Genomic DNA, 23,686 nt, shown 5'->3' with positions numbered 1-23,686 from the left:
AACACTCATTCATCCCTCTCTCAGTTAAACTTATCACTGTAAATATGGAGGAAAGACAGAAACATGGCTCCAGCAGCTGGATGGAGCAGACTCTCCGGGATAACCTAACCCTAACCCTATGCTTTGCACATGTGTCCTGTTTAATGTTGTTATTGTGTTTTGTGTTGAGGCAGCATTTACCTGTATCCATAAACAACTAAAGTAATTTTAACCTAAACATAAAACAAGCATACTTAAAATGCATGAAGTTTAAAAAAAATCAATATGTGAAGAATAATTGGAGAAAAATACTGAGCTTATATTCCACTTGAAGATGAACTAGAAGCATACAACCAAATGTGTGTGGTAAACCTAAATGGAACCTAATGGAACCATACTGTCCCATTGTGAACCTAGTGGCTCTCGTTTTTAAATAAAACTTTATAAAGGAGGGGGGCAAAGACGTTTATGCAAAACCGTATACGTCAAACAAGCATATACCCAAATGCACAAGGTTTTAAAAACTCAAAAAGTGAGAATAATTAAAGAAAAAGAACTTGAACATTAACTTGATTTTACTTCATATTTGTTTTATCGTGCTTTTTGTTTTGCAAAACATCTTGGACACAACCACCAAAAACATTACTTCTCAAGTCCAACACAAGAGTGCCCCAGAAGTCCTCCCACCCCTCTCGCTGGGAGACCACCTCCAAACCCAGCACTGAGCTGCAGCATCTCCACCTTCCCCACCTCACACGAGCTGCTGTGGCCCTGTCAAGCAAACTGCACTTTCCTCCCCACAGCTTTATCTGAGGATTACTTCAGCCCGCAGCAGCAGCAACAACACACGGCCCACGCAGTCTTGGTGCACACATTGGTACTGTGGCGGACATCGGGGGCATCCTGCAGGACCCAGACATGCCGTGGGACGGGCTGCAGGTGGTGACACGCTCCGTGCTGACGCTGCTGTGCGGGGCTGCCGTGTGCGTGAGCGCCGCGATGGAGGCGGCTGACTCCTGCCCTGCGGAGTGCGACTGCTCCGAGTGGAGGACGCGCACCATCTCCTGCGTTGACATTGATATTCTCCCCAGGTTCCCGGCGAGCACCGAGGCGCTGTAAGTAGGCGTTCAAGACGCATCTGTGAAAGTGATTTCTGCTGTTTCCCCCCTGTCCCCCCCGTACCTTCTGAATTTAAAGTGCTCTTAACCCCGAGGAAAAAATCATTATAATATCATGAATATTCCTCCAAAGTGTTCCCACGGGCACTTTGGAGGTTGTCTGTGATGTTAAGCAGCTCTTCCATTTTGAGGTATTATATATATTTGTATGCCTATTATAGGGTCGCTAACAAGCTATGTTCAAGTTGTCAGTTGGACTTTTTATTCTTGATTCGGTTTTATGTGTCCAATCTTAAAATGTCCCGGAAGAATAAGAGAGGTTTTACAATAATTGCCATTGAGATGAACTTACAAGCAGTTGAATGTGACTGCAATGACTGTAAGAAATATATCTATTTTATGGTCATAACAATATTAATTTAAACCCCAATATTAACCTGAAATTATCATATTGCAAAGCACTGACGTGACTGAACAGTTTGAAAATATATAAATACGACGATTGATTTGTTTGATATTTGTTGTCATTTGCCTCGGAATAGTGAGAGTTGTATCCTGATTATTATTAAATCATCCATAATTTAGTACAACACTATCTCACAGCAGTTCAAACTGCTCCTGTCAACATGGTTTGTCCTTAGAGTCAGTTTGAGTGATGCATTTTGTGAGATACTCTTCACTATTTAAATGTTATTACTTCTGGATTTCTCAAATAAAATGTAGAAAAACAACAGCCGAACCGTCTCATATAAAGGAGTTCAGTTTCAACTTTGACCTTTGTACACAGACATTCTCTGCTTGCAATCAATTCACAGCAAAAGTACGACTGAATTATTAAGGTGATAAATAATAATCCAACTTCTCCTTTTCAAAAACAAAGTATTTTCCTTGAAGCAATATAACTCTTTAATTATACAGTATTACTGTCAGCAAATTACAGCTACTGATACTAATTATATTAGTAATTTTCTGTTGACAAGCTTATTCTTTTAAAATAACTGTATGGTTTAATATAAAGTAAGGAAATGGTGACATGTGTTCATTCTTATTTCAGAGAGCCCTTGGTGATAACTTCAGATTGCTCACTTTGTCTGACAAAATGCTCCCAAACCCCTAAAATATTCCATTTAAAGTTAGACATTGAGATAAAAGCAGAAAAGCAAAGTTATACCTTAGGCATTAATTCTTCTTTCACTCAAAATCCAAGAAAAGGAATTAAAAGCATTGTCAGTACCATTAGTGTGGAGAAAAATAAGTAGTTATTTTCTGTATGGCTGTTTATTTAGTGGGCAATTAAAACAACTTTTGATAAATAAAAAAATAGCCAACAACTTTTGAAAAAAATAACTAACCAACAAATGATCTAGGCTCCATCTTTTGTCTTGTTATCGGAGACCCCAAGGACTCTGTGAAGAATCCTGTGAGTCGACCTGACGTAATATGTCAGGGTCGCCGCTGAGAAATGTGCCAGGGCTTTTTACACTTCCTAAATTGCTTAAGTGCGGGTCGAACAAATTACGCAATAGAGAGCGACCAGAGTTTGCCACAGCTCTGCGGAGTGATGGAAAAACATGCTCCTCTGAGGGACTCCATGGCAGATGTGGAAACATGGAAGAGTGAAAAGTGGTATTTCCATTTCAATAGGCATTCTTGAGCAATGCTCTCAGACAGTATTGCATTATCCAACCTGCAAGGATGTTGTGGAAGTAACCAGGTCGATACATTCCCTAATATTTCAAATGTTATTCAAAAAATCCTGCATGAATAGAGATGGGAGAAGAAGGGTGAAATACTGCATTTTTCTGGGTTGTTGTCTGAAACTTTGGTTTAGGGCAAAAGAAATGATGTTGAATTGGATAAACATTATTCCTGCAACAGATCAGCACATTACATTGTCCTTTTAAGTAACACTCGTTACCCTGTTACAAAATTCCTCAGGAGCACTGATGTAGGCCTCGCTAACCCAAGGAGAAGGTTCTGAGCCGTGTTGTGATAATCCTCATTCCTCCCCTACAGTTTATTGGAACATCACTCCAACAGCAGCCATCACAAGAAATTATCTCCTGATCACTGCTCCAATTCACATGTGCAAGTTCCCCGATGTCCCCCACGATTTCCTCACATTCCTGCCCAGAGTTTACCCAGCGCCCTCCTGGAGGATAGAAAGACATGAAAGCATAGCACCAAGCGCTGCCCTGTCGTAAGGAGGCGTAAGGAAGTTTGATTTTGTTGCTCACGCACTGAGAAATGAACGACCCTGCTGCCCTGGTCAGGTCAATGGGGTCCAGATCTACAGATTCTGGACAAGCCCGACTGTCAGTACATTTTTCTATTGGCCTTTTGTCTTGCAACCTATTTGCTCCGTCAAGGACCCGGTCTATTAGTTTGTCTTTCAGCAAACAGCAAACTCTAAATCCTCATTCATTAAGTTCCATGAATTGGACCAAAGAGAGATCACATTACATGTTTATAGTGGACGAATCTAATCGGGACACTTTCCTCACAAAGGTAGAGACTTTGTGTCGGCACTGTTTGAATTTAACTCCAAATCTACACGGCGAGAGTGACTCGTAAGTAACGTTTTTGGTAAATAGCTTCTAGAATCTCAGTTAAACTTTAAACTAGTGTCATGGCCTCGCACGAAGTGTGGAAGCAAGGGGCCACAGGCCATTGCAGGACAAGATTGTTTTTTTATACTTGTTTTTGTAGAGATTAAATGATTATGAATATTAATAAGTGAGCTTTAGATTCCCCGGTAGACTATATTTCCACAAAGCCAGGTTAGCAAATTTTATTTAGAGCCTGTTGCACTCCTAGTAAGAAGCTAGTTTAATGGAGCTGGCTTCAGTTTGCTTAAGCTATGTTTAACGTAAAGATTTGAGAGGGGCATCAGCCTTTTTCTCTGAACCTCTTCTAGAAAGCAAATATGTGTGTTTCTAACTGTCTCCACTAATTCTGGTTTTAAGGTAGGCGCTTGGTTCAAATTTATGGTGTAGAGGAAAATGTGTAATAATTCTATTCCCAAGACAAAAGGTGAACGCAAAGCAGGCGTCTGTGTAAGAGTGTGCGTATGTGGATACTTTGTTTGGAGCCTTTGTGTGTGTGTGTGTGGGTGTGTGTGTGTGTGTGTGTGTGTGTGTGTGTGTGTGCGTGTACTTGTGGTGGAAGTTACTCTATGTGCCGCTGGGAGTCAGAGAGGTGGAAAGGAAAGCAAAGACATGCTTAAAAAGCCTGCGTAGCGTGACTCCCGGCCGCGTCTGGACGATGCATTCAAATACAATATTTAGTTTTTACAGCACATTTCTCAAACACCCAGAGAGCTCCATTTGAGAATAATTAAGAGTGAAAAAGACTTCAAGGGAAAAGAAAAGGGAACGCAGCAGTTCCACTCAGAAATCTTTGGATTGGAGTTTAAACGTGATAACTCATTGTCCCTCAAACCTCTCATCTAAACTGACTGGAGAATAAAAATGTAATGCTGTTTCCTGAATGGTTACAGATGAGCTCCGGGCTCTTAATTGTAAAATAAGAAGTGCATTGAACGTGATGGGCCGTAGCTGCGATTACTGGAAACACTGACGGTCCCGCGGCTATTAATTTGTGCCGATGGGTCATGCAATGGAAATGGTTACTAGTGTTTCACATTCGGCAATAATATCCCTGTGTGTTTATGAGAAAACAAACAGGAGTGACATTTTGTGCATCGCTTTAAATACAAGCCATTACGAGGCGACTTATTCTTTGAACTCATCAGGAGAAATTAAGGATCTTTGCAGCGACACCATATTTGAGGTGATTCACGCTGGAGAAAGTGCAGGTTGAATAAGTAACCTACCCGCTCTACCACAATGGTCACCACAGACTACTACACATCAGTATGAGACACAGCCTGTAAACACAGCCATGTTGTCAATCCAATGTTGACACTATTATAAATTATGTGGCTTCTCCCCACTTCAAACTCAATTCCCCGGCCTGTTTGTTTTCTCGGGTTTCTGTCCAGAATTACAAATTGAGGGAGTCATTTTCTCCTTAAGCTTAAGCTTATTTTCTCCTCCTCGAACTCCTGAGGGAGAACGCCCGCTGGTATTTGGGTTTGAGCGCGGCGGCGAAACAGCGCGGTTCTGACGGTGGGTGTTTGGTGTCAGGGTCTGCTCTGTGTCCCGCTGTTTGTTTGGGTTTGTCAGAGTGCGTGCGGGGTGCTATGTCTACTTAGTGACTCAACCACCCCCCCCCCCCCCCCCCCCCCCCCATGCCTGTGAGCGCGATTCAGTCTCCTGGGCCAGATCTGCAACTTGTGAATTAGTCTATTGTTCCGCTGATGGAGGGAAGGGTGCATTAAGATGGTGGCTTTGGCCGAGTCCCTTTTTATACCTGGTGCCTAATGGACACATGCACGCTGTTGTTGGTTGAGACAGGATGCGGTGGAACCAACTCTTAATGTGCATCCTTCACTGCTGAGAGGGCCGGGAATACAACATGACAAGTACACATGTGGAGGACATCTTAATCTCTTTCTTCTAATGTCATGTTGTGATCCACAAATCTACCTCAACAAAATATGCCACAAGATCACAGGGAGGAAACAACACATTTTCACATGTGTGAAAGTGCTCACAATGTACTTTTTAACATTCTTGAAAAATTTGGGGAAGAAACAACCTCAAGTCTATACTATCTAATAGGAGCATATTAATTTAACTGGCATAAAGAATTGCAACAGGCAACAAGTTCCACCTATAGCACATGTACATGTATAGCTTGCAAATTAACCAATTTATATAATGTTTGGTAAATGCATACAAAAGCTCCAGTGAAAATATGATTCTTGCCAGGCAGCCAGCACAGACTCCTGCCAATAAATATTTGGCACATAATAACTCCAACATATCATTTTTACTCTCCAGTTTTTATTTGGATTAAACAAGAGATATAACAGGTACCTTTCTGAGCTTTAGATGTGCTGCTTGGTGTATTCTTTCTTACACTTGAACAGAGCCAGACATCACTGTCCATCTCCTTTCAAGCTTTTTTGCTATTTTATGCTAAGCTAATCATGGCCATATTTGAAGATATGATATTGATGCTCTCCTTTAATTCTCAGCAAGAAAGCAAATCCCCCCCAGGAATGTGGGGTGATTCATTTTCTCTTCGTGCAACATTTTTCAGCAAGCTTAACAGTTTGATTTAGCGACAGAAATATGGATCACATTCTAAATTGATAGGTCTCATAATATTCCTCGGCTTCACAGTGAAACAGTAACATTTGGGACTAATTTATTAGATCAACGTGGAGGTGTGTATCACATACTTAGGTCTTAACCTTACTTTCTGAAACAGTGTCCCAAACCGACCCAGACATTGTTTGACTTGGCTGCCGTATCGAGTCCATTCGGTTCCAAGTCTTTGTTTTTTCCCATGTTCCTAGAAGAAGTGTGTGTGTGGGGGGGGCTGTTTTACCAGTGACTTCAAAGAAACCTCTAATCTGCTGCTAATTCAACAGCATTGTGCCTTTATCTGTGACTCCCATTCTCTTTCCTCTATCATGCACACCAGACACACTCTATCTCCTTCTCTTTAGTGTCCTCGTTGGCTGGAATTATTGGACAAAATGAAAAGACATAAATTATTGAAAATTTTGTCATTTAATTCCTTCTTGAGCTTTTTTTCTGCATTTCTGTTATTGGAGATAATTATAGTAAATGTCTCAAGACATAGTCAAAAGAGATTTTGAGTTTCTCTTAAATGTTTTGGCATTTTAGGAAATATGTTTATTTTCTGTTGCTCAGAGTTATATTAGGTGTTCCTGAATAAGCTTTTTCTTTTTTTTTTTTTAAAACCCAAATTTCAAACATTTCTTCAAAAGAAGTCAAGGACACTTTAATAAAACAACAATTGTGTCTAAAAAACAGAGGATGTTAACAGAAAAAAAGAAACAGTTCAATATATGTGTCAGCTAAAATGTCAATTTCTCTGTTTTAACCAGATGGTTTTTCGAGACCCAACTCCCATCCTTGCCAGCGGATGTCTTTTCCAACTTGGTCAACATCTCATGGATGTAAGTGGCGATCTAGTAGAATTATTCTACTCAAGGTTTGTAAACAAACCCTTTTCAAAGTTATTCTCATCCACCTGTTTTATTTCCCCTAAAAGTGGGAATATTTCCCAGTTCCAAACTATCCGGCCTTTTCCTTCTGCCTGCCACACAAGCAGATGATATGCTCTCTGTTTAGTATCACCTCTGCACGGCTCCTAATCGCAGCTGGAAACGCTAATGCGTTCCTTCATCAGGAATGTTGGTCCTTCGACCGCAGTTATAGGCTTGAACACTGGCTATAGGTTTTCCAGCAGAGCGACGCGAGTGTGTAGACTCCCTGTAGAGGGGCACTCTCTGTGTGGAGGTAAAATACACTTGAGCCTTGATCCTCAGCTGCCGAGTTCAACATCTGCGTCCGAGTCATGCATGGAGGGAGACAGAGGTGTAAGAGACGATTGTCCAGTGTTTATATTAACTCCTTGTTCACTATCTAGATAAAAATGAAGAAAAACAATAAAATGTGTTTTATTTAGTTTGTTAATCCTACACTGTTTTATTAATTTGCCTCTTACTAAACAAATTAAATAAAATATGTGTGTGTGAAGGGATTTTTTAATCCAGTGCTTAGATTCACGGTTTATTCCAAAGGGCAAACCTGTTGATAAGTAACAACAAATGAGAGCAGAGTGACTGACGACTGGGTAATGTATATGTGAGGTGCATTCCTTTAAAATTGCTCCTGACTTGGGGGGCTCGGGAGACAAGGTGGGCTCATAAATCCAGGAAAGAGTTGCAGGCTTCAGGATCACTTTAAGAACCGCACGTTTAAAGTCTTTTATGAAAGCAGGTCTCACATTTCGCCCTTGCACAGAACCTTCATTCTCAGAAAATCGGACAGACGGTTAAGAAAACGAATTATTTTGACATTACAAAGATGATTTGCTCATTAGATTCGGTGTAACCTTTGCTTATTCCCGTCAGATATATATCGGTGGACGTGAAGCTGCAGAGGCTGGAGAGGCACTCATTCAACAGCCTGAGGAAAATCACCCACATGTGAGTAACTCAAGGAAAAGGGCACGCTCTTTATCGATCGTCATCGATTAAGCCGTTCCATTTGCTCTGTGGAGAGAAAAATGCTTAATTCTGAATCTTGCCGGCAGCAAATGGAAGTGTGGAGGAAACTGATTATGAGCTTATTTCTCTCCCGCTCATCATTTACTTCTCCTCATCAGGGTGGTATGTACGGAGCAGTTTTGCAGGGATTGAAAAAAGAACCCTGTTCTATGGGGTTTACCAAGTGCAGTTTAGATAAGACTCTATTCAATTCAATGAAGGAACCCATTATCTGGATGCATTTGGTGGCTAATAGGCACGTTAAAGCCGAGACGCTAAACAGCACCCACTATGTGGCTTCCCGCACTTCATCTTCTTCGTGCTCCAGCTCCTGTTGATGCAGCTCCGGGTGGAAAAGTCTAGCAAGGTGCACTCCATTCTCAATTATAGGATAGAGATTAATGGCCGAGTCTCTGGGCGGACCACATACTTTCCAGCAGAACACCTCCTAGCTCTTCATATATTACTGCGAGACTTCCCACCCGCGTGAAAGATTTGTTCAAAGTTATAGCATCTTGTAACACAGCAGTTAGTTGTTCGCAATTTGTTCCCCGCTCCTCGATTTCTGAATAAAATGTGGGCTGTTTGAAAGAGTAACTATGATTAACAGCTACAGACAGGCTCCAATAGCCCGGCTTGATGCATATTTGGCTGTCATTTTCGTCTTAATTATCCTTCCTTTTTGTCTTCCCTCATTGGCTCCCTGATCCCAGGTATCAAAATACAGACAAGAACGATAATTCAAACCACCAGCTCAGGGTTGAATCTGTGTTCTGGGGTTGTATTCTGGATCTCTGGGGCCTATTTGCCGCTGATTGGTGTGGTGTCGTGCCATACATCAGATAATGGCATCTCTCTCAGGTTTCCTTCAGGGTCAGACACAAATTAATGCTCCGCTTCCTGTTGGCTGCTTGAGGCCGACAGCAGCTGTGGATGGAGGAGTGCGTCGGGGCTGAAAACTCAGAGGGGGCTGGGTAAAGTTTGTGTTGGGCCGCCATCAATGAAACCACCTATTTCAACCAATTGTTGGGTTTAAACAGAAGTAAAAAATTCACATATTAAATATTGTGATAAGATGTAGTGCAGATAAATCTCTATTGGCAAATGATACATCGCAACACTGATTTAAACACACAACACACATACACATACACACACACCCACACAGATCATGAAAACCTCTACATTCTTGGAAAGTTGTCTGGGGGAAAAAACTCTGGCACTAAGGAAGTGTTTTATCTTCATAACGCCAGCAATGGCAGTTTGTTTGAATCACTTAAAGGAAATAACTTGCATAAAAGCTGCATCAATAAATATTTATTTAAATCAAACAGAGTGCAGAGACAGAGTGACAAACCCACCTAGAAGTAGCCTTTCATCCAAGTCTGCAATGCCCCACAGCTCCCCATTAAGTGCTTTAGCATCTTTAAGCTCGCTGTTTTGGTTTTTAACTTCTCATCAACCAACTTTCCATCCACTGAAACAAAACAAACATATTGTGCTCTACCTGCCCGGCACCAAGTGGCAGAAGGACTTAGCCAATGGTTTCTCATGCGTGTCAGTGATAAATTTGACCTCTGCCACACTAACCAGATTCTACCTTTTATTGAGATTGGATTCATCATTGCAATCCTATTCATATTGTTTAGTTTATATGACAAGCCAAAATCACCATGGCAAAGAAAAGAGGACCACACACACTAAAAACATTTAATCAACAGAAAATCCAAGTAAAAAGAATATCAAATTCTCATTAATACTACATAATTGACCTTTGGTTGAAGCCCTATAGTTCTCAAACAGCAGCAGCGGGAAGATGAACCTCTCCCACTCAGGGACCTCCACTGCCCTGACCACGTCTTTCTGCTGAGATCAGTGTGGTTTGCCTGGTGTGTGAAGAAGGAGCCAGGACACATGTTCAAGATCACCACATGGCCTCAGGCTGCAGAGAGAGGTGTTCAGTCCAGCACGGGGCGCACCAGAATAAACACGCTAATGAAACACTAATTGGACTCCACTTCCGGCCGTGGCTGTCTGCACTGAGCCTCCTGTCTCCTGCACACTGGCGTGCACCTTGCTACGTTCTGTCAGCACGTTTGAAGACTACACAGTGTGTGTTTCCTGCGATGATGTATTAGAGCCAGGTTGAAAAAAAATGTATCGGAGATTTCGGGGAATAAATGTGTAATAATAGGAGAATAAAGTTGTAATTATAGGCTATGTGTCATTTTAGAGGGGGAATATCAGAAGATCAGCCGGTTGCCTAAATTAAAAGGAGGACTGTGGAGCATCTTGGGAAGTTATACTGCACAGCACCACATTATCATAAGTGTCAGGACTTTCGAAAGATTGCATAAGAAACCTTTATTCGGAAGAAATGACCACACAGACTAGAAGGCGACTCTTCAGGGGACATCCGTGTGACATTCAAAGAGGTTTCATAGTTTCAAAATGAGATTAGTTCACGATTTTTTTAAATGCAGAGGGGGTGAAATTCGGGTGAACTGTTCATTTAGTCACTTTAGCTAGTTACTTCAGTTATTTAGTTACTTAAAAACTAAAACTAGGACGTAATTACATGAACATAGCCCTAATTACGCTGTCCTATTTTCTGTATGTGTTTGTGAATAAAAAAAATGTCCCCTTAATTTATGCTGTGAATTGGTTTGTACTAATGTGTAAAACATTTCTCTTTCTTGTCTGTTTATTCTTCCAGAGAGATACGTAATGCAAAGAGTCTGACCTATGTTGACCCAGAAGCCTTTAAGAACCTCCCAAACCTCAAATATCTGTGAGTGTTTTTTTTTGTTTTGAAATCATACCGGTTTTGGAATTGACTAACCAAACACTAACAATGTTGTGACAACCCAAAAGAGATGAGCGCTGTTGATTAAAAATACTTGAGTCTGGCAATAATTTAGACATTGTGATCTATTCATAGACTTGTCTGTGTCTGTGTGGGTAAGACTGAGTCATGCTTCGTTTGAATCTAATGCAGTGGTACAGGCTGTGTTTAGAAAAATTACCGCACAAACTAAAAATAGATGGAATCAAACCACTTGGAATGAGAAAGAAAGATGTCAATCTCTGAGATGTCTTGGTTAAAATGTGAATTTTTGAGTCTGGCAGACAATTAGCGGTTTCTCTTACCATCCAGAGAACTAAAGATCAGGGACGTAGCGTGAGAGTTCAGTTTAGGGTGACGTTAGCATTTAAAAAAACAAAGCTGAACTCTGTCAACTGAAAGTGAGTCTTCAATTCGCAAATGAATACAGAACTTGTTGTGTGATTAAGGAGTAATACCTGTGGGTCTCAAGTGCATCTCCTGACTGTTTGTATTCCTGTTCTTCTCAGGGGGATTTTCAACACTGGCCTCACTTTCTTCCCTGACTTGAACAACATCCACTCTAATGACATGAACTTCATATTGTAAGTTACAGCATCCTCATAGTTGTTGAATCAGGCACACGCTTCAACATGTATGTTAGCTAACGTTGGTATAGCTGTCAATGATATAATAAAAGCAACAGAAAGGTTTTAGGGAAATAATCTGCCATTACCCCCCCTCTCCCGTGCTTCACTGTAGGGAACAGGAAGATGGTTGTGTTGTTTCACTTAGTGGTTAGGTTTTCATGATTTTGACAGCGTGATAAAGGAAAGGGAATGAACAGTAATTGAAAGAGAAAACACGTCATTCTCCTTTGTATTCCATGGAAGAAAGACGGGCAAGTAGCAACATTTTGTTTGGAACACAACGCTTCAGATTATGGGATGTGTGGTCTCAATTTTGGGAAATGGTACCATTAACCAGGGTGTTATTACTGTACAAAATGCTACAGCAGCAAAAAGTTTATGTGTGTGTGTGTGTGTGTAAGCGCACCATGTCTGCTTTTGCGTGTTTCTATGAAATGACGTACATCTGTAGTCACCTCTTTGTCATCACCTTTTCCGACAGATGCTTTAATAATTATATATTTGAGAATATATTCATCAACGCCACATTTCTCTCTGTGACATTTTCCAATGAAAGGTATATAATCACAACACCTCTTCATTTCCTGTCTCATCTGTCCCTTTAATTGCAGGGAAATTGTTGATCATCCCTACATCACTGAGATCCCACCCAACTCATTCCGTGGCATCACCAGCGATGTGCTGACAGTGTAAGATAAGACAAATACCATATATGTGTAGAATGAATATAAAGTGTAGACTAACAATAGTATAGTTTATCCCTAAATCCAACAAAATCCCTAAAGTAGCTTCTAGGAGACGCAGGAGTTGGCAAAATGACCTCACTTTGGAAACATGTTCTCACTCTGCACTAACTTGAATCTCACCAGGATAGTAAAGGCGAGTACACACAGAGACGCACAGAGAACAGGCAGTAACATATGAGCCAACCATATGCAGACCAGATATAGACTAACACAAACATGGACGTAGCGGGTGCTGCCCCCTTTCATGGGCACCCACAGAATAAATTTCGGCACACAATGTCCAGAACTCAAACAATAAAAAAGTGACATTGTATTGTAGGCCTGGTTGAGGAGGACTCAATAAGGAATAATTCATAGAGAACAGCCCATTCCAAACAGGCAGGTCTAGAACGCACACTCAAGAAGCAAATTCTAATCAGTAATATTTTCTTGTCTTTTTGCTCCAGGATGCTGTATGGAAATGGCTTCAGAGAAATCCAACATCATGCCTTCAATGGGACCAAGCTCGATCAAGTGTAGGTTAAATGGTATTTCTGTTATGTGAAAGCTTATTTTCACAGTTTTACGTTTTTGGGAAATGCTGCTTTCTTTCAGCGAGTCAGACGAGAACACTGATACCACTCATAAATATACAGCCTGCAGCTGGTTAGCTAGCCCCGCTCAAAGAGTGAAAACTGGGACACAACCAGTGTGGCTCTTTCCAAACATAACCAAAGTTAATTTACACGTCATAGCTGGTTTGTTTAATCCAAAGAAAATCTGCAATGTTTTAAAAAAAACGACTGGTGGTTGCTTTGTAAAGGTTTTGTTCGGGAATATGTCTTCGCTCTTTCCACCTGTTTCCAGTTTTGCTGGGCTAAACTTAATGGCTGCTCATTGGCTAATCTCGTATACATGGATTCTGAGAGTGTATATAATGAATCTGTAGGCAATGGACAAGATTTGGGGGCTGGAAGTTTTATGGTTTCTGTTTCTAGTTTGACCAATCACATTTGAGCAGCTTTTGGTTTCCGGGTAAACAGTCCTTGTGGAGAGCAAAAGAGGCGGAACACATTGACTGAAAGTAATGGGTTATTGGCTTTTTAATTTATATGTATTCACATGATAACGATTCACCAGAATTTCATCTGGACCTAAAACACCAAAAAATCATATTTGTGTTCTGTTTTGACAGACACTCGACTTGTGTGATAAAATAAACTACTTTGATTGGATAATGTCAAGGTTTCGCATATCTACACTGCAAGCTCCCAAAATAGTGATTGTTGCCCCTAGAGCATCTGTCTTAATTCAGGGGCTAAATCGACGAAGTTAGCCGATCAGCTCTGAGATTACTGTTTGTGGTATCAATCTTGAAAATCTCGGCAGAATGGCAAATTCCCAAAATGTTTGACTACATGTGTATTGTATAAACTGTACGAGTTTTATTTTATTTCCATCGTGAGTGTTCACAGTTTCATTTTTATACGATACATTTCTGGAGACACGACTTTTTCTATGTGGTGCTGTATCTGTCGAGAAAGAAGCCTTGCAGTTCTCAAAAAAATTAGGTGGCTCAGTGTTTTGCCTGGATTAAACCATTGCTGACATCTGGCAGGTGTATTTCCTTACCCAGTATTAAACTACAAAAGCAGCAGGACCACAGCTGTGTCTCTATGGGCCTTCTCATATGTACCGAAGTAGGGCTTAAGCCCAGCTCTTGATTAGTGAGCTGGAGTTCTCATGGGAAAATATGTTTCCAAAAATGGGGTTCAGGAAGTCTGCATTAAGAGTCCCCCTCTCCAATACGCTCGGTGACACTGGAGATCTGTGACAGACTATTAGACTATCATTTCACACTTGGAAAAATAATGAGTCAGTGAGAAGAGAGTAAGTAAGAATTGCTTCCTTTTTTCTTCATTTGTCTCAACAAGTTTTTATTTCTTGTCACCCCCTGGTCCAGAACCCTGCATATTAAGGATATGAGGTATATATGATATTAATTTAAAGCGTCTTTCGCCTTTGACAACACCTACATAAAGTCGAGGACCTTCTAAGAGCCTAATTAAGCCATTGGTCTGTGACTATGTTGAGTCTTACCACATTGATGTTTGTGTTGGCGCATGATCTGCTCTGAGGGGGGAACTGATCCCAGCGCAGCCTGACCAAGACAAACACAACCCTCACAACTCTATTATGCTTATTAGATTTAGGAGTCAGGGAGGTGTAGTGGGTGCAGTGTGTTTAAGGAGTACGCCATCACAACATTTGGATTGAGACCTTCTTTCTGTCATATTTCACCCCTGAAAGGTGAGAAAATAAACACAGAAATGTACAGTGATGAGGCTTGGGGAAATATTATGCCAAGCCTCGCATCTGTCGGTCTGATTGAAATGTTAAGGATTACTTTTCTCTTCATGAAGTTAAATTTGTGCTTTCCTGTCTCAGCGACCTGCACAGGAACAAGTATTTGACCAAGATGGATGAAAGGGCTTTTGCTGGCACCATAAGCGGCCCCATGCTTCTGTGAGTATATGAACTACTTGAGAACTCGGAGCCTCTCTTATCTTATAATTAAATACACAATCCAAAAAGATGAGCCGTCAATTACATCCATTTATGTGATGGACAGGAAAGTGGCATTGATCGCCTGGTCTAATTCCCTGTAAAGTACCAATTCACTGGTATATTTTAAATTCACATACAGTATTAAAACACATTTTTTAGTGTATGTTTTAATAACTAATACTTTCATTAGTCACAATGTGCGGTTAAAGTGTAAATCCTTGCTCCATAACTATGTTTTTTTCCTGGAAATGTTATGCGCATGCAAGAGTGTGAGTGACAAACGTCCACTGTCTGTCTACTGTTGTCTTTCTGCCACTTTAAAGGTTTTTTAAATCCGAGACCCTGTTGTGGTTCTGATCTTGCCATTAAGTGTCTGAGAAGGTAAATGGGGTTCGTGCGCAGGTCTTCCTCTGTTCCACTGAGGAAAATGTCCTGAGTGAGGTCACCTCCTTGAGGTCATGAGCTAAACATCTGGGAATGACAAAATCAGACATGACACTCTTTGGGTCTGTGCAGATTCTTTTTTTCTTTTGTATAGTGTTACACAATGTGTCCCATGAGAGGGAAAGAGAGAAGAGGACAAAGAAGTGAGGAGTGCAAATGGGACTAAAAAAAAACAGTTGAGCTCTTAGCCGATATAAAATTGCTCGGATTGTGTTTATTTTATTTAATGAAATTATTCATTGACTTAGTCGTATAATAGGTGAGGAAACTAAAGAAAGCAAAGAAGAACTTGGCCTCTACTTGGACCCTAGGAGGGGGGAGCGGACAGCGCTGTATAGTGGAATGTCTTGATAATGGGATCACACAGGATGTTGGTGAGATTGTCAATCCCCTGAATGTCTTTGTCGCGATGAAGTTGAGCTGGCTTTGGCATGACAGCCGAGCGCAAGCAATACCACATGTAATTGCTTAAAGATGATGAAGTAGTGAGGAGCTCACTCAAGGAAACAGATGGAGGAGGTTGTTTAATCCATCTGTGAACGCTCCGGTCTCATCAGATCTCTGTTGATCTGCTGATACTATGGCTGAAAGGTACTGACTGGTGACTGCGTGCTGTTATTTCACTTTGTCACATGGAAGTATAGCGCTCAGTGTTATTTATCGGCATGAAATGTCCAATATAATGGGATTGCAGTATGTAGAAAATTGGGTTATGCATAAAATTCTATATTATCAACAGTATCGGTGCGTAGCTTAGCATCAGTGACCTCAACAATGCGTTAATCCATGATTGCGTGACATAGCTTTCCATACTTAATCCTCTGTGGAAAATTCAAAATATTTTTTTCCAGCAGCATGTTATATCCCCTAAGGTGTTCACATGACCCTTCTTGTCTGTTTTCTCCCGATAAAGAAATTTCTTTGGCAAAACAAATGTTTGGATCCAATTACCATGGACGTAATGTATGTTTGATTGAAGAAGAGTATTGTAAACATTTTGGGAAAAGTTTCCGTGGAGTTTTGGGTATGGGACCAAATCCTGGATGAGCGTAGGTTCTAGTGTTAGCATTGGGTTGAAACAGGGCTAAGAGTTATTGGGTCTTTACATTGGAGATAGCTCCAGTTCCCCCACCACTCTCATCCCCACTGTTGAGGGTTACAAGTGTATTTATAATGTATATTCTTTCATTCTCTTTCTATCTTAAAGAGATGTGTCCCTGACAGGGATCAACTCGCTGCCGACCACAGGTATGGATTCGCTCAGAGAGCTGAAGGCGCGCAACGCCTGGGCCCTCAAGAAACTTCCGCCCATCAAAACCTTCAAGCACCTCACCATCGCCAACCTCACGTACCCCAGCCACTGCTGTGGGTTTAAAAACCTCAAAAAGAAACGAGGGTGAGCTATCATCTCAATTGTTCATTTTGTATTCGTCGCACATACTAAATATGACAGTCAGAAGTGGAGGAAGTGTGTCCACAGCTAAAAAAGACAAACTGTGTCCAATGGAATACTCTTGTAGTGCATTTCGTGTATTCGAATGGTCTACCACAGTGAGTCAGGCAGCTGCACTTGCACATAGTGTGGATCTTGGCAGGGACTGAAGCAACTCTATGATGTGTTTACCTATAACTTTTACAGTGCTGCCGTAATTAGTGTCACTCATTACTGTTATTGTAGGAAGAAGGTTGACCCAGACCATTAATGACTCTCAAAACAGAATTCCCTTTTCTTCAACTTGATATATAAATGATTTGATGGTACAGTAAGTGCTAGCAAGGACTCCATCCAGGGCTGTGTTAAGTGTTCGCCTTATGTCTATTTGTGTGCATGTGTTTTTCAGCTTTTTGGAGTACATCATCTGTAACCTGACTGTTCTCCAAGAGCAGCATCACAAGCGCTCTGTGGGGCCCCTCCACATGCCTTCCCTCCAAGGGGACAGCGTGGTCGAAACAGTCCCCGACCTAGAGCCAAGTGACGGAGGTCAGACAGACTCCCAGCAAGACTGGTGGAGAGGTGACTTCCATGGCAGCCTCCACTACCACGCCTATTTTGGGGGCCAGCCAGATGAGGATGTGGGTTTTGGAGAGACCCTAAAGAACCCCCAGGAGGATACCAGCCAAGATTTTGACAGTCGTTATGATTATGTGGTGTGTGAGGAGGGAGAGGAGGTGGCGTGTTCGCCAGTACCCGATGAGTTCAATCCCTGTGAGGACATAATGGGTTTTGGCTTCCTGCGAGTGTCTGTGTGGTTTGTAAGTCTGCTGGCCATTCTGGGAAACGTGATAGTGCTCCTGGTGCTGCTCACCAGCCATTACAAGCTCTCGGTCTCCCGCTTCCTCATGTGTCACCTGGCCTTTGCAGATCTGTGCATGGGGATTTATCTTCTGCTCATTGCCTCAGTAGACCTCCACACACGGGCTGAGTACTTCAACCATGCCATAGACTGGCAGACGGGTCCTGGTTGTGGACTTGCAGGTTTTTTTACGGTCTTTGCCAGTGAACTGTCTGTTTACACCTTGACAGTGATCACTCTGGAGAGGTGGTACGCCATCACCTTTGCCATGAGGCTGGATCGCAAGCTGCGTCTGCACCATGCCGCAGCTGTGATGCTAGGTGGCTGGTTTTTCTGCCTTGTCCTGGCACTGCTTCCTCTCGTTGGGGTGAGCAGTTATCAGAAGGTCAGCATCTGTCTCCCGATGGACACCCAGTCCACAGTGGCTCTGGTCTACATCTTGTCAGTGCTGGTCCTCAATATTCTGGCCTTTCTTGTCATCTGCGCTTGCTACTTCAAGATCTACTGCGCAGTGCACAACCCTCACTATCATTCTGGATCCAAGGACACAAACATCGCCAAGCGAATGGCTGTCCTCATTTTCACTGACTTCTTGTGCATGGCGCCCATTTCCTTCTATGCCATGTCAGCCGTGCTGGACCGGCCGCTCATCACTGTGTCCAACTCCAAGATTTTATTGGTGCTATTCTACCCTCTCAATTCTTGTGCCAACCCGTTCCTCTATGCCATCTTCACCAAGGCATTCAGGGGAGATGTGTTCATCCTCCTCAGTAAGGTGGGGCTATGTCAGCAGCAGGCACAGCTGTTCAGAGGCCAGACGGTGTCATCAAAAGGCAGCAGCGGGACATCTCAGGTCCGTAGAGACAAGTGTAAGGTCAGGAGTGGAGGAAGTGGTGGGCAGGATGAGGTGCCCATACACCTGAGGAAATGCTCTGGACATACCTACCATCAAGCAGTCAGCCAGCAGGCAGGCCCTGAGGAGAGCCAGAGCCTGAACACGTGAGCCAAACGCCAGCTTGAAGATGTAAAAAGAGAAGTTAGACAGGTTCAGGTGGGACGGGAGAGGCCTTGAAGCGTTTGTCGACAGATCCGTTTGGATATTTAACAGAGGGCTCCAGTATTCTGTATCTGCTTCAACTTTCAGGCCCAGTTCAGCTGTTTTCACAATTACAGCTGTGATGATTTTATGGTTCCAGTTGATGGAAAATATCAAGTGTCAGTGAAGTATGAGCTCGACTTCGTCTCATTTATAGTCCTTTCTATCCTGATGGACTGGATAGAGGAGAGTTCATCGTAAGGAAAATAGATATAAAACTCAAACATACATTGATGAATATGTTTTTTTTTTCCAGCATTTTATTATTGTCTTGAGTTTAATTCAAGTTCCTTATCCGCTCGCAGTGTGGCATTGAGGCACAAGAATATACTGTATGTCAAGTTGTCTCAAGCATTTCAGTTTCCAGTGATAAGAGGAACTATTCGTGTCGTATTTATACTTGGTTCAAGGACACTCTGCCATTCACAGTGGAATGTGCATACGGTTGATGGAAATACAAAAACACTGCTTTGTTATCGTCTCATCAATACCTGTACCTCTGTATATAATCTAAAAACAATGTGGTGTTTGGTGACTTATAGATGAAAATATGATAATGTTTAATATCTATGCATTTTTGAAGGGTGTTTACCTCAAACTAAAAGGAATGTTGGACAAAGGACAAGAGTGTTTAAAAAGTGGAAGTGGACTCTTAACTTGTACTTTAATGTGCCTTATACCTGTATCAAATTGATATAACCCTATTTTGAGATTCATGAATATTTGCCTACTGTTGTTTCTCTATGTTATTATAATTTCTTCATGTTATAAAATATTGTTAGTTTCATTCATTGCTCTAACCACTATTTGCACAGGTACCTCTTCATCTCCCAAGAGCAGGTGATCCAATTACGAAAGAAAACACGAGACCCATTTTAATTATTAGCCATTTTCTGCAAATTACACACAGGTATGATAATCACAAATATATACCGTTAAAGCCGTGTCTCTCCCTTCGGAATGTCCTGGTTGTTTTTCTAGCATGAACGTGATCTTTTTCCATCCTCCTGCGGAAACAACTGACTTATGCAATCAGTGGAGATAGCTTTGCCTTTGCCGGGAGAGCATAAAGAAAATACAGCTGAGACATATGTGATCTGCGGCGCTGTAACTTGTGCGATATTGAGCTATTATGAGTTAAAGGACACCCCTTGACAATGGCAGCTTAACATCTGGTTAGCATTTCATCTGCTGGGTGACATTTTTTAAAGGAAATAGACAGATGAACAAGGGGGGGGGGGGGGGGGGGGGGGGTATTTCCAGGAAAAAGGGATAATTTCAGGCTTTTTCTTTTTAAAGGTTTGCCTTCAAAGTCTTGACGATATTTGACCAGACTGCTGGACAGTTTGTTTCAGTATGGAAAATATAGCACAGCGCTACCAAATCTATACAACCCCACTGTATCCTCGAAGCATCCGTGAGTTTGAATCAGCCGTAACCTCAAAACTGGAACGACTTCTACTTTTTAAGTTGAAAAAATCAAGAGTGGCATCTGCTCGCTGTGTTCCAGACTCGACTCACGCTGCAAATTCCTACAGGACTAACACGACATCAATTTCAGATGAATGTTTTCCACAGCTCTGTGTCCATCTCTTCCAGTCACCCATTAACAACAATCCAGTGTGGACTCTTCAAACGCTAAGCTGAAGCTTGATGTGCCTGGCTGAGTTTGTGAGGGCCTCCTCCCTCCCACTGCCAGTTAGCGTTAACTCACGGTTCATACTTGTTTTGTGTGTGCACGTCTAGGTTGATCAAAATCAAAGTCGTTGCAGGAATCGTGTGGGTGTCTGGGTAATGTGCACCCGTAGAACTCTTCAAATCTGCACCTCCACTTTCTGCACCGTTATGAAGTGTTTTCTCACAGAGAGTTGTGAGTCGGTTAACAGGCCAGCCGGCAGACAGGGAAGGTCGAACGAAGCGATCGAGACGTGGACTGAATTTATTTTGACATTCTTCTGCTAGCCGGTTCTCAGGCCTGCCTGATCATTCCTCTCCCGGTATTTCAAATAAACTCATCCCTCTCCTGAGCAGGGCAGGACCCGACGATGCGCCTCACTAACACCAGATTAGGTTGCTAGAGTCAAATACAGTGTGAACGGAGTCCTGAGAAGAGGTGCACTAAGAACCCCAGGTTGCAGACAGGAGAGGTAGAATAGCTTCAGTCACACGGAGCGGGTCAAAGTCCTCAAGTATCCGTCCAGGTCTTGCTCCTGGGAACATCAAATCCCTGCTTTCATGATGTCATTCCTCACGTCATCCCATGGCCCAGTAGACGTGGACGTCCACTTGAATAATCACAGAAAACCCTTGAATGACAACTGAAGTGAATCGTGAAGTTGGAGTGAGTGAAAACATTTGTCTCGGCGTTGTTTTGCAAGCAGTTTCACTCACCACAAAATATTAAGACTCTCAAATACCAAAAGACTAGGGCCCACACTTTGAAACATGATATATGAATATTTCGCAGATGTCAAAGACGATTGGTGAAGCTTTCGGTTTTCCTCATGAGCCTGTGACGTATTAGCTGAGCTATTCTAAGTCCTGAGACTTTCTGGCATATGTCTTACTTACGTCTTCTACAAACGAAGTGGGTATATACAGGATTTTCTATAAGCAGGTAAACCGGTAAATAAAGACTACCAACTCCTATCCCATTTCAGCAGAGGACTATCTGTTTTACTTTCTCGGAGAGTAATGTTCAATGTCACAAACGTGCCGGAACCTAAGGAGCTCTCTCACCTTGCTATCTTGCCAGTGTTGCATCTTGCATGACACAAAGAAAACAGGGTTGTTGCATATTGTTGAAAGTGCAGCCTCAGTGTCTAGACTGCCAAATAAAGACGAAGCAGCAGAAATTAGCGCGTTCATTCGGGTGTCCCGTTTCCATCACTGCCTTTCAGGGCTGGAACACCCTCTATTGCAGAGTCCCCTGACCTGTGAGTGATGGCAGATTGGATCCAATCCCATTGCAGATGATTTTTTTGTTAGGTGGAAAAGCTTTTTCAGACTGATGTCTTTTCAGATCACACTTAAGTTAATATTTAAGTTTCAGGCGGACTTGACATTATAGTTAGCAATGAGACAGGCCGCTTTTTCCTGGGTTAGCTGGTTAGCAAACAAATTATAGTGATCGGAATAGAAGCAAAGCCCAATTTACCATGCTGGTTGATTTCCACCGCTGGGGACAGCTCTCTGCGAATAAAGGGATGAATTTTGATGCTGAACTTGCAGCGTTAAACTACGAGATTGAAAAGAAAACAGCTGTTACTGCCCGGAGCTAAAAGTTCAAACCCTACTTACTTTTTCACCTGCTCAGTCGCTCACCGGGCAGAGACATTGATGCAAGAAAGGGCGGTGGAAGGTTTCAAAAGCAGTGTGACCTTAGGTGCTTTGGTATAAGTATACTGAGTCCTTTAGACTTTGTGGGAAAAAATCAAGATTTGCAACTTGGCTTTAAAACAACATGCAGCATCACTTAGACTTTTTGACCTGTGACTTGAAATCACCCAAAGACGTCAATCTCATTAGAGAGTGAACAAATCCATCAATCCATCCAATATCTAAACCTCTTATCCTCTGAGGGGTGCGTGGGGGGCTGTAGCCGATCTCAACTTACATGGGGCATTTTTCTTGACAAAGGATAATCAGAAGCCAATTGTTATTTTAATAGCACAACACTTATTATCCCATGATAGTTACAATAAGTGTTATAATTTACATCTATGCTTTTCCTGCTGCATTGTGACAAAATACTTCTTCTGACAAAGTCTTGTCATGTTTCACGAGCTGGAACAAAAGGTGTCTATTAAAAACCTCTATATAAGAGATTCCAGGACCAAGACTTGAATTTGATTCATGACTTGTAAAAGGACCCTGTCCCACCCCAGCTCCGACATTTGGAAACACTAGATTCAGTAGGGGACACTGTAAAAGACATGAGGCAGTGGAGAAAAAGCAGCAAAGGAGGAATCTCCATTAGAAATGGATAAAGGCTTTTTGTCCCGGAGTGCTTCAGATTTTCTGAGACAGCAGTAAACTCAACATGCCACGGCCCACAGGGCCGGCTACTACATCGCACTAAAGCCAACAAACTCTATTTCACCATGCGGCTGATTGGCAGTCATCGTCAGTTAGCTGGTAAAGCAGAGAAAGCTAGATGGTTTAAGCTAGACATCTCCTGGGCCTCATTAGAAGTCTCATTCCCCAGCAGCTCAGACTCTCATGTCTGAGTGCCCGAAAGAAGCATGAGGGCCCACTTGATCAGAGGCAGCCAGGGATGCATTCTTTCTCCACTAGGTCTGTTCAGGGCTGAATAAGTCTTTGTGAAGTGTGATACACTGTAGAAGTGACAGCCTGCCACAAATCCATTTACAATCAAGGGCAGAAATCTCCATGTATTTTACTGATTCGGCTCTAATCCCAGACAGAACTTTTATCTCATAATTACTCTCAAGGAAATACACAGGGATTGTATCAGTTTGGGTAGGAATTAGAGGAACGGCAGGGAAAAACGCCCCTACTGTGTAAACACCGACCGCCATCCAGACGCTGGATTACGCAGCTAGACAAGTGGAGCTGATGATTGGGGCTGGGGTGAACCGCTGGGTTTCACTCACATGTCAAGTCAGAAGATGTAAAATGTGATGAGATCAACTAATAAGATGAAAAAAAGAATTAAGATACAATGTAACACCTGAACATAAGGCTTTGCAGCTGCTTTGATGGTTGGGTGGCGGCTTGGAGACAATCCCAGCTAATATTGGACATACAGGGACAAACAACCAATTACACCTACAGACAATTTAGAGTCTCCAATTAGCCACATTTCTTTGGAC

The 23,686-nt window shown here is 42.2% G+C and overlaps 1 protein-coding gene across 1 annotated transcript; it reads left to right on the top strand.

Moving 5' to 3' along the window:
- Positions 1-897: 897 nt before the first annotated feature.
- tshr (thyroid stimulating hormone receptor) lies at positions 898-18,758 on the top strand. The gene is made up of 10 exons (XM_053445867.1): positions 898-1,094; positions 7,084-7,155; positions 8,116-8,190; positions 10,967-11,041; positions 11,605-11,679; positions 12,336-12,413; positions 12,917-12,985; positions 14,898-14,975; positions 16,669-16,857; positions 17,303-18,758. The coding sequence occupies exons 1-10, from the start codon at positions 898-900 to the stop codon at positions 18,756-18,758; spliced, it is 2,364 nt and encodes a 787-aa protein (XP_053301842.1).
- Positions 18,759-23,686: the final 4,928 nt, after the last annotated feature.

The sequence above is a fragment of the Pleuronectes platessa genome, chromosome 17 (assembly GCF_947347685.1).
Source record: "Pleuronectes platessa chromosome 17, fPlePla1.1, whole genome shotgun sequence".
Lineage (NCBI taxonomy): Eukaryota > Metazoa > Chordata > Actinopteri > Pleuronectiformes > Pleuronectidae > Pleuronectes > Pleuronectes platessa.
The sequence above is the reverse complement of the archived record's forward strand: the minus strand, read 5'-3'. Positions and strand labels throughout refer to the sequence as shown.

Bases quoted from the DNA above. Each gene is read 5' to 3' on its own strand.
- tshr (XM_053445867.1), top strand. From the start codon at position 898: ATGCCGTGGGACGGGCTGCAGGTGGTGACACGCTCCGTGCTGACGCTG. The intron at 11,042-11,604 runs GTGAGTGTTTTT...TGTTCTTCTCAG, and splicing joins CTCCCAAACCTCAAATATCT to GGGGATTTTCAACACTGGCC. The intron at 14,976-16,668 runs GTGAGTATATGA...TCTATCTTAAAG, and splicing joins ATAAGCGGCCCCATGCTTCT to AGATGTGTCCCTGACAGGGA.